The 16,762-nt window shown below is 37.2% G+C and overlaps 1 protein-coding gene across 1 annotated transcript in view; it reads left to right on the top strand.

Moving 5' to 3' along the window:
* Gmds (GDP-mannose 4,6-dehydratase) overlaps window positions 1–16,762 on the top strand; it is a 531,248-nt gene that overhangs the window by 109,195 nt on the left and 405,291 nt on the right. Inside the window, exons 2-4 of the mRNA XM_021180416.3 lie at window positions 1,864–1,908; window positions 8,953–9,040; window positions 10,928–11,037. Coding sequence (XP_021036075.1) covers window positions 1,864–1,908; window positions 8,953–9,040; window positions 10,928–11,037 — 243 coding nt within the window. The remainder of the gene's footprint in view (window positions 1–1,863; window positions 1,909–8,952; window positions 9,041–10,927; window positions 11,038–16,762) is intronic.

Raw genomic sequence — 16,762 nt, forward strand, 5'->3', positions numbered from 1 at the left:
GCCCCCATTCTCTGTGAGTGTGCTAGCACATAAATCATTCTGTTTTATCCCAAGTGGGTAAAGAATAGAAAGTGTCCTGTTGGCAGCTTCACGGTAACAAGACTAACAAAAGCAAGTCTGCTTTCTAGGACTTTAGAGACTAGAGTCAAATTACTATCATTGCAGCTATTTCTTTAATAATTTGTTCTTATTAATGAAGGACTACCCCACTACCCACTAAAGGAAACAGTGATCCTATAGGCCAGCTCGGCTTGGCTTGGCTTGAATCAGTCAGCCTTGTTACTTATTTTAACCAGCATCTAAATGTATGTAAAAGCCTACATACATTGTGAGACTGAAATGAAAAGGCCAAACTCTCTTCTCCACATGAGCCTATAAACCAGAATATATATATCAAGAATCCAGAAGAAAGTCTGCTGGAGTTTTTAATGAACCACAGAATGTGTCCTTTGTATCCCTGGCCTTGACATTCTGTGTGAGTTCATGTAGGACTTCTACACCAATTTTGTCAACGCTCACTTGGCAGCCCTGTCATCTTCAGAGCCCATAGGATGTCTCCAGGTCCAGCTTTAGGTGGGATCATGGTAATACTGAGATGTGCTTCACTTTTCTTTTTCCTGGAATATTTGGTAGGGATTTCTGTACTTCAAAAAGATATTTTAATCTTTTCTAAACTTATGAAACCCAAGAAAATCCAAATTCTCAAGCTACTTTTCAGAACATATATTTGTATTAATTGTACCCTTAGTTTTACATTTAAGTCTGAGTTTAGAAGGGACTCCCCATTGGATCAGAAAGCTGAAGAGCAGTTACGCAAAAGTGCAAGACCATCTCCCTTTCTGAGGGAAGCTAATACTCCTTGAATAATAATAGTTCAACTTTTGACCTCAGAGTAGTTTAATTAGATATACCACATTTTTCCTCTTAAAGTGACATGAAATTATTTAAATAGAAACTCCTATCTAGAAATTTCTAAACTAATTATTATCAGCTGAGACTCTCCGTGCTTATTCAGATAACTTTAAGGTAGGAGTTACTGCATGTTGTAAGATTAACTCCTGTATTTATTATATCATCAAATAGCAACAGTTTCCTCTTTAGAAGTTTGTGCCAGGTGTGGTGGCACACACCTTTTATCCCAGCACTTGGGAGGCAGAGGCAGGCAGATTTTTGAGTTTAAGGCCAGCCTGGTCTACAAAGTGAGTTCCAGGACATCCAGAGCTATACAGAGAAACCCTGTCTCGAAAAACCAAAGGAAAAAAAAAAAAGAAGTTTGTATATATGCACATATATAGGATCAAGCAGTTTTCATTGTACCCCGTCCTGTAAACCCTCTGAATCCTCTACTCCTCTGACCCCTCTAAACTCACCCACTTTCTACAGCCCTAGGGCTTAGCTACTAACCTTGGTCCCTGAGACCTTCTTGGAGATACTGTCAGCAATGTCAACACCTTGTGCTCTCTATATCCCCTTGAACTTCCAGAGTTTCTTTATTAAATAGTGTCCCCACTAGAATATTGTATTCCTATGGCACCAAGGCAATTTACTTCTCTAACATAGTTGCATATTTCATATAGCCTGTAAGTAACAAAACCTGAACCCAAATCCATGTGATTCTGAAACGCTGTCCTCTCTCTGTTGCTCTAATCCGTGATGCTTACATGGGCTACTCTCTGCTCCGTGAATAGTGGAAAAGCATTCATTGTCTGTTGCCACTAGCAGTTTTGTTTTTATTTTGGTTGCTATGATTTTTATTCTATTTAAATTTCCTTTCAAATGATGGTCTCCAAACTCTTAGAGTAGATCATCATTCTGTACCTGTCACCATCCGTGTAACTCTTCTCAATTTTCCCTCTCTTCCAGGATGGTTCATACTTGGCAGAATTCCTGTTGGAGAAAGGATACGAGGTGAGTGACTCGGTGCTGCTGGGGTTGCCCGGGATTGCTAGGATGCAGCTGCCTTGTTTCCTCTGTGTGTGCTTTCCACGGAAACTCTGATAACAAATCAGAATCCAAGCATGGCTCTGCCATGGCGCCGGTGATGCTGCCAGCTCATTGTGCTGTCTATCTTGTGGTGAGCACATGGGCTTCAGCTCTTCTGCACGTCTCCCTTGTTCCCTGATAAAGCAGCAGCCTGCGTGAGCCTGACTGTAAGAGTGTTAGGGTTAATTTATGATGTAATGTGCTACATTAAAAAGTTCCACTCATGGTAAAGTCACTTAATTTGGAAATTGCACAGAGCAATAAAGTAGAAGCTGATCTTTGGCAAGCTTGCGTGAAAGATTTACGCCTGGAGGTGTTTGCTTTCTAATAGGCAGCTGTATATTTTGTTGAAGAAGAATCTGTCAGATCCATTGTTGCTGCTATTATCACTGTGTTTTCTTCTTCAACATTAGAAATGATTTGTATTGCATCTCATGTAGTTTAGTGAATATTCCTTACTTTTAAAGAACATTTTCTGCAGGTACTTATGTATAATAAATTCATGATCTATACAGAATAAAAACTTATAGGCTTACACATATTCTGACCTGCTTTGGAAATGTTTGTGTTAATAGTTTTATATTTTCTCTTTTCTACCATTAATTGTAGCAGTGTTGTATAAAAATGTTCAGTTGGACAAATGGAAAAGAACTGCAATAATTTGGCTTGCTAACAGGATTTGAAGGAAAATGGGATTAGTTTTTTTTTTTATTTTATTACAACTCAGCATTTTCTGATAGCTATGAGTATCAGAAGTCATAGCAGTGTTTGGAACCTCTGTTCTATAGTAGTTTTATATCTTCAATATGAAAGTAAGACACGTGTAATTATGGGAGTATCTTTGTACACATCTATAGGAATAGATTGCTGTAGTAATTGAGACTAATGAACAAAAGCAAAGTGATTTACAGCAGGTAATAATGAGTATTGGTTTTAGGAAGAAGTTGTTTAGTTAAGCTGTTCAGGTATATGTTAGTAAGTATCAGGAGAATATGGTAGGGATACATCTGAAGTGCTCTTTCAGATATGTATGACCTGCTGCTACAAGGTGTATGGTTGCCAGTGATGGGAGTGAGTTGCCAGAGAATTAGGATAAGGAGCTGGGTAAGCCCAGTTATTGTAGTATTGAAGATGGAGATGTGTTGTGCTGTACTTAGAGGTGGACCTGTGGGACTGTGAGTAGAAATGAAGTTAGAAGTAATAGGCAGTGACTGAATGTAGTCTGTAGACAAGGAAGTGTGTGGCTCTATGCTTTTCTAATGAGTGGACTAGTGGGTGGGCAGGCCTTGGGACTAGTCATGCTGTGTAGGTGTTGTCATTTGCAAGCAGGAGAGTTGCATATGTGTTGCTTTGAATGCTGCTGGAGAAGGCAGAGAAGACTGTCCTGTAAAGCTCTATTCTGGTGTCTCATTGAGGAAATAACAGGCTTCAAAAGACAGGCAGGATGCAAGATTTGCAAATAGGAATGCCTGGTGAGCTGCAAATGTTTGAATTCTATTAGCATTTGAAGTTAAAAGAGTACATTTTATTCTGTTACAGAAAGACAGCAGAAGACTTACTTCTCAAATCACAGTTAATTGATTTACAGTGAAATAGGCTTTATCTTTTTATGCTTTTGGTCACAAGTAAACATTAGGGTGATAAAAAATAGACAGCATTGGAAAATTTCCAGGATTATCAGCTGCGGTTCTTGGTTATTCAAGATCTCATCATGAGCAGGGTAGAGTTAGACTGTGTGTAATTGAATGACTGGAAACATGGCCGACCACAGCTGGGTCCAGAGTCAGTGACAGCAATTTTGGATGAATGCAAACTTCTACCTCAGTGCACTCTCAGCCTTTAGTGCTGACACACACAGGCTGCTTCAGAAGCTTGTGATTGACCTTTCTTACATGTCCCTGGGAGCTGCTGATGCTGCCTTCTTGTGAACAGATAGGGTTCTACTGTGTAAAGGATGAGAAGAACGGTAGTGAATGACTAGACTGGGTGAACCAGTTGGACCTTACTTCTGAACTGTTTAAGTATTTTTTATTACACCAAACATTTTTACTTCATGTGCATATGTGTTTGTGCTGCAGCATGTGTGTGTAAAGGTCAGAAGAGAACTTGTGGCAGCTAGTTCTGTTTTCTGGGAGGATTGAACTCAGGTCATCAGGCTTGACAGCATATACTTTTATGTGCTAAGCTACCTTGCTGCCCTTACCTCTGACCTACTTTGACTGTTTTCAAATTCAGTTTCTATTCAGAAGTAGGAAGCTTACAAATAACTAGAAGCAACATAGGTTTGGTAGCAAAGTGTGGGCCAGGACTAGATGAGCACTGAGGGGCACCACGGTGAAGCTGCTGTGTTCTTGGAATAGAAGAGGCAGACTTGGATTTGCTGTCAGTGATACAGGGAGCCTAGTATGGTGAAGCATGCCTGTAGAAGATCAGAGCTAAATCAGTGGGGAAAATAACACAGTTAAATAAGTCCCTTTGTTCCATCTGTACTTAAGAAACAACAACAACAACAAGAAAACAGGCATAGAAAACTTTTATCATGGAGCAACATGTAAGCAAAGCAATAGCATCCTTTATCCATGTACCTTTAGATTTATGAAGCTTGGACCATGGCTGTTTAATGTGGTCACTGAAACCTCTGCATATGAACACACTCTCCATGGGCCTTCAAAAATAAAGAAGTGAAATACAGTTAGTTATCTTTTGATAATCTGCAAGGGATTGGTTCCAGGAGCTTATGCATATATCAAAGTCTGAGGACACTTAAGTTACCTATATAAAATATTATTAGTATATTGCTTATACATATTTTATGTATATGAAATCATCACTAAGATAGTTATTATACCCAGAATAATGCAAATATTACATAACTAGCTGTATTAATTAGGGAATACAGAAAAGTCTGTCCTTGTTCACAACAGATAGACAGGCTGCAGATTGTTGTCTCCATAGTTTTAGAGTCTATGGATATTCAAAGTTTAAGGTTTTACATATATATATATATATATATATATATATATATATATATATGCTTCATCTCTGCCCCAGTTCTACCATGTTCTGGGATTACAGGCGTGTGTCAGCATGTCTGACTGCTTGTTCATTTTTTAGTATCTGCAGATGTCTTCATAGTGAGGAAAATCAAGAATTGTCAGGTGTTATGGACAGTCACCCTGGGGACACCTTATATATCCTATATGTATGTAGTATGTGTATTCTGTACCTTGCTAAAGCTTAGTGTCCATATCTCTTTTATTTATATAGCTTAGAATAAGAAGGTAAATAAGTGGTCTAGTCCTCATAGCAGTCAGCCTTGGGGCTTGGGTACTGGTTGGCTTATTGTATACAAATTCTCTGTTCTTGCTTAGCTCTGTATCCTTAGTCAAATTTCTTGACCCATCTAAAACTTTGTTTTCTAGATTTCTTGGTTATTTTTTGTTTGTTTGTTTGTTTTGTCTGTAAAGTAGGGATGATGGGCACATCTGTCTATTGTCCAAGATTCCTGAGAAGATTGGATGAGAGAGCATTTGTGAAACAGTCAGGGGAGCTCTGTGAGATACAAGGTGCCCCTTGATATTAGAGTGGCAGAGAGAGTGAGTGGGGACAAGCAGGGGCATATAACTGTAGAAGATACTATAGTCTAACTCATGACTTGCAATATGAAAGCAGGCATGTTTTCTTGCCTAAGATTCTAGACCTTAGACATTCCCTCATATTCCCAGGGAGAAAGGAAGGTCAACAGTAGTGGAAACCTGCTATGGAAGTACATTCTAGTGTGCCTGCCTTCTCAGCACCACGAGTTTAGATAGCTGACAGGCAGCATGGTGACCACTACAATGTCTGCTCATTTTTCACAGAGAAAAAAAATGTGAGAAATACAGTCTAATACTGAAAAAAAAAAAACCAAACAAACCCCAAACCAAACCAAACCAAACCAACCAACCAACCAACAAAACAAACAAACAAACAAACAAACAAAAAACAAGTTGAACTCTGCAAAAGCTAACGTTATCTGTGATTATAAGAAGATAATCGGTTTTTTAATAAACAAACAACACCAACACAGAGTATCAGAATTTAATGTCAAGAACAAGTTCATTTGGGTTTCCCTTCTAGTAAAGAAACCGTGACCACCTCCCTAAGATGGAGTGTCAAAGCAGAAAAGAGACTCAATTCAGTCTGATGTTATGTGAGAGGTGTGTTTTAGAATGTGGACTTCTTCCTCTTCCTTTGTATGTGAGGCGTTTTGAGATATTTTTCTTCAAAATTGTTTGCTGTTTTAGGAGCTTGGTACTTTGATTAGAAAAAAGGCCAATCTTCATATAGATTTAATCTTTAAACTGTGCAGTGTACTGTCAGGATAAAACCAGTGTGCCCTTTAGCTGTATGAGTTATGCATTGTCAGACAGTGCTCTCATTTGTGGTATGGTGATTGTAAAGATCTGCTGTACTTACCACCAGTAAAGACCAGTTGTTGGTTTGTGGCCATTCTGTGTCATAAAGACCAGTGTCTAGTATGTAGTCATTGCCAGGTAAATGTCAGCTGTTGATACAATCTAAGTGATCCATACTTTCCAAAGATGAATGGCACTAACCATCCTTGGGAGGCCATCCTCCTCCAAAAACAATGTAGATACTGGAGAATTTGAAATCCAGTGGTGTGGATCACCTATCTTCTTAATAAAAAAATGAAATAAAAAACCCCACATTTCCATGTTTTAGCACGTAATTTGAATTCAACATTTTGAAGTCAAACCATCTTTGCTTTGATATTGGGAAAACTTGAAATTTTGACTGAGGCATGAGCTTTGTATGTTAAATCATCCTCTTCCACGTAAGTACTTAGATGTCCTGAGCTAGAATAATTAATTACAAGTCTGATTAAGTTTATATAAAGGTCACTTGGCTTATTTATTTTCTCAGTTTGCTTTCCTAATTCACATCCTCTTTTCTTCCCCAGTCATGAAAAAGGACTTACCTATTTTCTTTCTGTAAAGAAAAAGCTGCTAATCTTAAATTCTTAACTAGATTATGAAGTTTGCACACATTTTGGCTTGTCTTAATGTTTGTATTTCACCTGCCTTAGAAGCAGACAGACTCAGCTTTCATTAGTTCTTAGAATAATACCTGCTGTCATGGATTAAGTATTTGGCAAGTCTTTCTTCCCTTCTATACACATGCCAAAAGTTGGGAGTGAGTGGAAATTAAAACATTTTTTTTTCTCTACAGAAAAACAAAACAAAAAGTAGTGCTTATTGGCTGTCTTCGTAGATGTGACAGTAAATATGTGCTTATATTTGATTGAACTTGGTGTCCAAGTCTGTTAAGATTGTACAGTATTCTTTATCAAAACCTTTCAAGTTGTTTTATTTAGGGCATTTCTCTGTGTGCTTTTGTCTATTGGAATATGTGATTTTTCTAGAATTCAGTAATCAAGAGAAGGCTGCCCAAATAATAACTATATTTTAATTTTCACATAAGTTACAATTTTAGATCAAAATAAAATGTTTACTGAATACAGTAGAACACTTATATTGGAGAAATCTGTATATTAGAAGTAACTTTGATTTAATACCAAGTTTCCTATGCCTTAGTAAAATGTGAAATTGTCCCTTATTTAATAATATTCATTAATATTATGGATTGGTGTAACTTGCAGTTCATTATAAGTTTAATAATGCATTTTAATTTAATGCTTCTTCAGTTTTATGTTTGCCTCCTAAAATGACAGTGAAGTTTGCAACATTTCTTTCCTAAGGTATTTTCTTATTTACCAACTTTTCTTGAGTTTTGTTTTTTTGGAAAATGGTGTTACATGCTTTTCTGTTGGCAAAAACAGCTAACTAGCTGAAGTATTAATTGTGGGTATGCTGTGTCTTTAGCAGAAGTCAGTTTCTTGTGTATGCCATATGAAACAGCGATGACATTTCTTCCTGTTTGAAAGAAGGCCTTATGTGCTTATAATTCCCCTTTGCACTTGGAATGTTTGAGTCATGCCAGGGATTAATTTTGGGTTAAAATAGACAGAAAACGATTGAGTTAAAATATAGAAGTGTATTCAGCTGCAAACAAATCTACCCAACATTAGAAGGAACACTTCTAAAATAAGTCAAGGATTAAAACTGCCACCAGTGCAACTGGAACCTGGGCAGTTGGTGACATAAGCTGATGTTAGCATTGGCAGCACAGAGGGAGAAATCTTGACACAAGGAGGAAGTGGGACCAAGTGTGGAGCAATTTCTCTCATGTGTCAGACACACACAGTAGTCTTTTCTTTAGTATCAGGCAGGTATGCCTTGCTGTACAGTGACTTTATCCCTTCACACTGACCAAGGCCATGTCAAGATTTTATTTTTTAAGTTTTTTTTAACCTTTGAATCTTTTGCGTCTTAAATTTAGTAATATAAAAATCTCCTCCTTCATCTTTATAGTCTGTCTTTCTAACTTTTCCATACAGCTGCACAACAGCAGTTGCTCTCTGATTTTATCTATACTTCCAGAAAGTGATATAATTTGACGTAGCACTGAGAACTTGGGGAAACTGTGGAAGCTTTATGCTCTCTGTTAAACAGTTTTTAAAAAAGCAGTTTTACAGCTGCAGCCTCAAGTTTGTCTTCATTTTCAAATCAGAAATAGGCTTGCCATCAGTATGACCGAGTATGCTTAGAAGTCAAACCTGAGTATTTGTAACTGCATGAAGCCTTGTAGTTGTCTAGTTGCTTACATTTAGATTGACAGGAGAAACCCTGGATGAAGTCAGAAGCAGTGTGCTCCTAGCACACAGGCAGTGGCTGGGCAGAAACTAAACTCTGGAACTCTTTCTCATAATTTACAAATTTCATGTAAAAGTACTACTGTTTATAGTTTTTCTAGAACTTTTTATTAGCAAATGAACTTCTGAGTTGTTTGTTAATCCTCATTTTATATTTATAATTTTCTTTTTTTCTTTTTATACTTAAAACTCAGGTCCATGGAATAGTACGGCGATCTAGTTCATTTAATACAGGTCGAATTGAACATTTATATAAGAATCCTCAGGCTCATATTGAAGGAAGTAAGTAATTTTTTTTCTAATTTTTTTCTGTTGCTTCCTATTTTTAGTTAAGATAATTTCAAATCTCAGTACTCTCAGCCCATCTGGTCACAGTTATTCACCCAGGAATGACTGCAGCTGAACTGAGCAGTGGATACCTGTCCTATAGCTGCCCTCAGCTTAGTGCCATCTTGGTTGGTTATTACGGTAGCATTGTGTAGACAACTGTCAGAGACCAGTGGACAGCATCACTCTCATTAGCGTTCTTCAGGTCAGATGTCCCTGCTCCTTCAAGTAACAGCAGTTCTGTATTAAAATAGCACTTTTTTGTTTCTATATTTGGTTCAGTTTGGATCTTTGTACATTGTTTTTTTTTTTTTTTTGAAGATTTATTCATATGGTTTATTCTAAGAGTTTTAAAGATTTTTTTAAAATTAAAATTTAAAAATATTACCCTTCTCCCAGGTCCTCTCCGCCTCTCTACTGACATAACTTTATATACATTTAATTTTTTAAATAATTCTTGAAGATACTTTTAAATCTCGATGATAACTCAAATGATACCAACATTGCTTTAGAGGTCAATATCAGCATTTAGTGGCTTTCTTACTTTTGTTGCTATTAATTTGTTTGTTTGTGCAGAACAGTATCACTTAGCATGCTACACTATTTTCTCATTTGATCTCCTTACTCTGGTGGTTAAAGAGAATATTTTGTACATGAGGATATGGAGACACAGAAATATTGTGACTTACATTATCAGATGCCATGATAAGGACAGAGCTCAGCCTCAGGCACAAGGCTTTTCAATCTATGTGTTGCTTAGTGTTTCTGGCTAGCAAGGGTGATACAGTGAGATTGTTACCCCAAAGTGATTTAGATGTCTAAGAAGAGACAAAGGTTAGGTTACTGTTAGGTATTGATATCATCAGGAAGGTGACCCAGCTATCCACAGAAAAGGTTTTTCACCTAATGTTTAAGTTACACAGAATATCTTTTTAGAAGTTACTATATTAAAAAAGATCAGATAATCACTTAGAATTTATAATGTTTCATATATATTAAATAATTTTGTACACAAACCATTTTCATGGTATGGATTTTTTTCATTTTTAGCATTATATTATGAGTACTTCAAAGATTTTGAATCATATCACATGTAATTTCAGATTAGAAGTGCTCAATATATAATATTTTTATTTTTGTATAAAATGATACCACCATTGGATCTAGGTGTAGACTAAGCTAGCAAACCGGTCACATTATTAGACTAATGAAGTCAGTGCAAGTCAGCCTCAGCACAGTAGTTTGGCTAGATTGGTTGTGCCTTGAGCAGTTATGTTACTACCATAGTCGTTTTATAGCCAGCTTAAGGACTTATTCTGTAAGGCACTTAAAAACCACATGATGGTTTATGGACAAAGTTTCCCAAAAAGGACTATCCTTTCTATCATGAGTGTGCTGTGTACAATACTCTCTCAAGAGTATTGTACATTATTCCAGGGTCATATTTGTCTGCATCTCACTTTTAAATAGTACATCTTTTAACTACTTACAGCCCTGTGATAATTGTCTAACATCCTCAGGATATTATAATTTTTGAACAAGTGTATTTGAGTTTCCTGGTAATATAAATCCACACAGACTAATCTTTCTATATTATATGTTTCTTAAAGATAAAAGTCATATTCTGGTACTCAGTGATCAAATATGTTGTTTCAGTTTTCATCTTGTTGGAAGGAGTTGGTACACAAGGCAGGATCTTGCTAAGTTGTTCAGGTTAAATACTTAGTTTTCAGGGATGGGGAATCACGTCTGGGAACATTTCCAGTTTGTTCTTCATTTTCATACTTGAATAATATGGGTTTTGTTTTTGTTGTTTCTGATTTTTTTTTCTAAATCTTAAAGACATGAAGTTGCACTATGGTGACCTCACTGACAGCACCTGCCTAGTGAAAATCATCAATGAAGTCAAGCCTACAGAGATCTATAATCTTGGCGCCCAGAGCCATGTCAAGGTGAGACCTTCCCATTGCTGTGACTTCATTGTAGTGTTCTCTCATGTGTACTGCTTCTCAGCACAAAACAACTACCAGTCCTTAACATGTTTAGTCATCAGTATTACTTAAGCAATTCATCCTAATAAAATGCTTTCCATTTTTAAGCTGAGGTTTCTGTTACTGAACAGTATAATGAAAAATTTCAACTAACATTGAAGTAGCAGTTTGTATTTATTTTAGGTTGTGAGCCTCTGTTTTGACATTTCATATCAATCTGTGAGAGAAGAATTTTTTTAAATTTTAGAAACCTTTATTCTAATGTAAATTTTTGGTAGTGGCTATATGACTGGATATTCCTGGATATTCTCAGGTTGCAATATATTGTTGAAATGATATTCTTTGGGTTGCAATCACATGTTAAAGTTAGCTGAATTAACTTTTTTTTGTGACTTGTGAATCTGTTTTTAGCCATTCCCTCTTTCTTGTGAGACTCAGTGTTGATTCCTTCCCATAACCTCGAGCAGCTCTTCCCAGCCTTCTTTAGTTGGTCTGTCTGGAATCAGTACCCTAAACTGAAGCAGCTCTTCCCAGCCTTCTTTAGTTGGTCTGTCTGGAATCAGTACCCTAAACGTGAACAGCTCTTCCCAGACTTCCAGCTTCTGCTTGACTCAGGTTTCTGTGGCTCTATCCTGATGTTTTCTTGGGTGAATGAAATTTGAAACCAGGGCTATTTTGTTTTATTTAGGTACCTATTCAATCAAGTGGTTAGTAGAGCTTAGAAATCAAAACAGATGGCTTTAAGCTAAAAAAAAAATTCAGAAATATCTATCCATGTTTCTTTTCTCTGTTTAAAGAACAAATACAGTACTTTTATTGGAATATTTGAAGTGTTTTCATGTTCCTCCACATTTTTCAGTTTTGTATAGAATGTGGGCATTATGCCTACTATTCACACCTCTGCTGCTTAAGGCAGGAATTAGGACCCAAGTCTAATAAGCAATGGAATAAGCCTAGTCACAAAACAGCAAATTTTGGAAATTGAGGGCCCGCCTTTGGGTTGCAGGCTTTTGTACTTAGCAGGTAAGAGCGCTGACTGCTTTGGAAGAGGACTTGGACGTGGCACCCAGCACTCACATGGTAACTCACAAGCACTTATGACTTCAGTCTCAGGGAGGCACCAGGAACACTCATAACATACACAGGCAAAAACCTCATACACTTGAAATAAATCTTAATAGAAAAGACAAGTAATTGCCTGCATTACTACTAAATTTGAGATTAGCTCATTTTTATTTTAAGACAGACCTGAAGATTTACAAAAGTATCCTTTATCTGTGTAGATGCTCTTTAGAAAACAGCAACAATAACAACACCGCCAATTCCCCTATCTTTCTCATTACTTTTCCCTTTATTTCTGCCTTTTGGGTGTTGAGCAGTCCCTCATATTTGCTAAACACATGCCAGAGCTCATCTTATCCCTCTTGGTTTCTTAATCTTTTGGTTAGTATATGTTATATGTGGGTTTAGAAATCTATTCTCAGTGTGAGGTTTATATTCTGCAGTTGGGGCTGTTTTCCTAGGGATTTTGAGTTTTTCCTCATGATGAAGACATGACTTAAGACTTTGTGTTTCAGAGATTATTCGGTCTATACAGAGAAGTATCAGTTCTGTCATTCCAGGAATAAGGGCTGTTTCCAATTGAAGCAGTTAGCTTATCTTCCATTCTCTGACTCATCCGAATTCTTTTCATGTTCTGACCAACCCCAAGAGACAAAAATGGGGTATGTGGAAATGACCGTTTCACTTTTCTATTTTTATAATTTTCAATTTTTTCTTTTTTGATTGTAGATGGTTTATAACCTCTAGAAGCTGTAAGCTGGCATGACAAAAAGATGGAGCAATTTTACATTTATTTATAAACAACCCTTCTTTTCTAATAAGTATCTAATGTGCTTGTCTTTTCCTTTCTCCAGAATATCTTACAGTTCTACAACATGTTATAGATCTTGAGTTGTAGTGAGCACAGGAGTAGTAGTTTCATTCTGGAGTGATTGTACTCTAAAAAATAGGAAACAGAAACAGTCTGATCGATTGGTTCTAACTTAGTACATTTATGAATTATTTGTTTTTATGGTATTTTAGCTGCTTTTCTTATAGAGTCAGTTCATTGCCAGGAGTGGTGCTTAATTAAGATTCTTTAAACGCTTTTTTATTTATTGTGGTGTATACATGTATATGTTGTATGGACTTGTGTATAACCGTGCCTGTGTGGAGGACAGCAGAAAATGTGCAGTTGTTTCATTTCTCCTGCTAACATGGACTCTGAGGCTCAAACTCATGTTAACAGGCTTGCCAGCAAGTGCTTTTACCCACTGATGCATTTCGGGCCTTAGAATTTTGGATTTTAAAATAATTTAATCTTTTAACAAATATTTGTGGAACATGTACTTCTTACAAAATATGGTACAGTGGCAAACAGAGATATGTGTGAAATCCACTCAGGGTGCTTCCTGCCCTCCTTCCCTTGTAGTATGATTGGTGCAAGTGTCACAGATTTGAAGAGTTTTTGAGTGTGTAGTGGAGGGTTAAAGGGTACTCAATCTGAGGGACTAGGTGCCATCAAGTGGGAGAGGGCGAGCACTGGCTGTGCTCTTAAGATACAAGGGTGGTGTTTACAGATGTAGTAGGAAGTGCACAGTTGAAATGGAGGTAGTAACATAAAGCTGAGAGTCAAAAGTGAGGAAATTTTGGCCACATTTGCAGTGTGAATAGCATTCAGCAGAGTGCAAAGAATACTGAGGAGCAATGTGAAAGTGGACGAGGTAGGGAGCTCGGCTAAGCCAGGCAGCTTCTGTACGTATTGACCAGAAAGAAGCTTATTTAGACATGAATACTAGAGGCCAGGATCTACAGGTGAGGTTGCACAGATGTAGGTGTTATGTGAGTGTGGTGGCTTTGTAAAGCAGATGAGGATAGATTAGATCACCTGGTGAGATGAGTGGATCCTTCTGTGGTCTCTGGAGGAGGAGGGAAATCCTAGTGCTCAGAGACCAGACAGTTGATTCAAGAACTAGGAAAGATTTTATTCCCAGTACTTGAAGAACACTCAGATGACAGCATGTTTTGACCTACTTTGAAATACATTGTGGGGCCTGAAATCTGTTGGGTTGTAAATTCAGTTTTCAGAATCCTTAAGGTGGTAGCTGGAGAAAGGGAGATAGAAAACTGCAGGGAAGTTGCCTTGTAAAGGGTATGGGGGAGCAAATAAGGATAGCAGGAACCAAGGAGAAAAGAGGCAGTGGGTGGACTTATGTGTTGGAAATTAAGAAAGTAGGCCTTTCTAGGAAGAAGGGCATAGGCAACCAGGACAAGGTCAATGGCCTTAGCAGTAAGACTGAAGATCTACTTGTAATATTTCTGTTTGCTTTTGCATTGCTGGGGTTGGGAACCAGGGTCTCATGCATAGTAGATGTGTGTTCTGTCACTGGACCATACCCTGTATCTGGCTAAGGACTTTTAAATAAGAGTATCTGAAATAGATGTAATGGAACTGACCAGATTCAGCACAGGGGTTTTAGTAGTTGAGTGAAAAGGGGATGTAAAATGAGTGAATTCTTTTCAAGGAATTTCCTGTTGGAAGGAAGAGAGAACAACATAGTAAAGCTTAGATCAGTGTCCCCTCAAAATTGCTAGGCCTCTTTCCCAGACTCTGATTTCTCAAGTCCAGGGTAAGGGTGAGAACTTTGATTTTTAGGAAGTTTCCAGTTGGTCCTTAAGCTTAGTCTGGTAGCCACATTTTGGGAAACATTTCTCTAGCATTTCAGGTTGTCTTGGTTCATTCATACAGTCACTTTAAATGCATTAATCTTAAGCCTTGTCCTTTCAATGTACCAGCTTCTGAGTCAGGTAAAAATTAGTCCTCCTAATCACCAGTTCATGGCAGTGTGAGATTTTAAATCACAAAAGACACCTGTAACCAAGAATTGTGAGAGTGGAGAAAGTCTGGAGTGAGTCTTGTATACCTCACTTCTTCACACCCTACTCTTTTGTCAGGTAGTGTGTAGCCTATGAGAATTGATACCTTAAGAAAAAAATCCTAATGTCTCAAGACAAAGCATGAGTACGATACGTGTCTTTTAAAACACACAACTTTTCATATCTCTGTGCAGTAAGCTAAAGACAAGTTGATGCTTAGATGTGGGTAGTAGACACCAAGAAGGGGATTGGCCGGGGCTGTAGTGTCCTCACAGCTCTCCTGGCTTACTGCCAGACAGTGAGTTTACAGTCCTCTGATCACTCTAAGCTGTAGTTATGGCTTCAGATTTTGGTCTGTTTTGATATTATCAAGGGATTAAAATATTAGTTCTAAATGTTAATATCTTTAAGGAATTTACTCTGTTCATACAAAAATTAAATAAAAATTTGTTTCTGACTGGTGTAATATGTTCAGTAAGATCAACATAAAATAACATGCTATTTTGTAATATTTTGAAAGATGGTCTAATATTAGCACATTTTGTGTTTAATTTTGAATTCTTGACTTTGAGACTGGGCTTTGTTTGTGTTGGCCTCATGTTGTGCAGAATAAACTCTCTATCACTCACACTTCCAGTTAATCTGATGTGGGCCTTGGTATTGCTAAAAGTAAGGAAAATAAAATAATAGGAAGCTGGTCTGGCTTCCTGTAGGAAGCCAATGAAGATGAAATTGCTTCTTGGAATGAGCCCATAGCAGTCTGGGAAATACTGACTGAAGACATTTTTCTGAATCATAAACAGTAAAATTATGACTCATGAAGTAGTTCATTGAAAGGCTGATTGGATCTTATGTGGGAGAAAGTGAGGGATGACTGCAATGTACCAGTTATTAAAAGCAGTTAAACCTAGCATATGACATCATCTCAGTAGGAACAAATGATACAGTTTTGTAGTCCTGCCCATCTTGGGAGTGAAAAAAATGTTTTAGGAAAAATTAAAAAAAATTCCCGTGAATATACATTTGTTTCTTATGTGCTCAGCATTCGTTATCGTTGTGCTTTTGGAATTTGTCTACTTTTTTTCCCCCAGCTTCTTTGATGACCTTAGGTCATTCTACAGTCACAGTACTGTGAGAATCTTCCCACTGTGAACCTGGTCCAGTGTTGATTGCATTTGCCTCACAATATTATGATGGAATTGCTTTGAATTTTTTAAACATATGAAAATTATTTAGTCATAAGCCAGTCATGAATGAGAAATAATTTAATATGACTTTCACTTTTGTAAATGAAGTCATCCACTAAAATCCATTTGATAACTGCCTAATCCAGAATGGGAATTCAGGTCTTCATATTATATAATTTATTTTAAAGGCCAATAAAGAAAATTATCCTTACCAGTGACAAAATAAGGTAGTGTTCATAAAGTAACATCTTTTCCCACATTGCAGTATTTCTTCTTGTACTCACTTTCTCTCCCATGCCTGCAGTGTAGTCTCATTTTAGTTTTGAGAAGAGAGTTTCAAATCACCTATCAGTGATGAAGACCATTATTATATTTCCTTCAAACTTTCTCTTATTGGACATCTTAACTCCATAGTTTGTATTCCTCGTCTCGTCTTCAGCCATCCTTACTACTTTCTCTTGTGATTCTCTAAGTTACTTGCTTCACTTTTTTTTCTGTGACAGTAAGGAGGCCTGAGTATTTGGTTGAAGGAGGTAGGTAAGTGAGCTGTGATCCCCTTTCCATTATTGAGCACACCAGCT

The sequence above is a fragment of the Mus caroli genome, unplaced genomic scaffold, assembly GCF_978045245.1.
Source record: "Mus caroli unplaced genomic scaffold, Mus_caroli_1 scaffold_15, whole genome shotgun sequence".
NCBI classification, from domain to species: domain Eukaryota; kingdom Metazoa; phylum Chordata; class Mammalia; order Rodentia; family Muridae; genus Mus; species Mus caroli.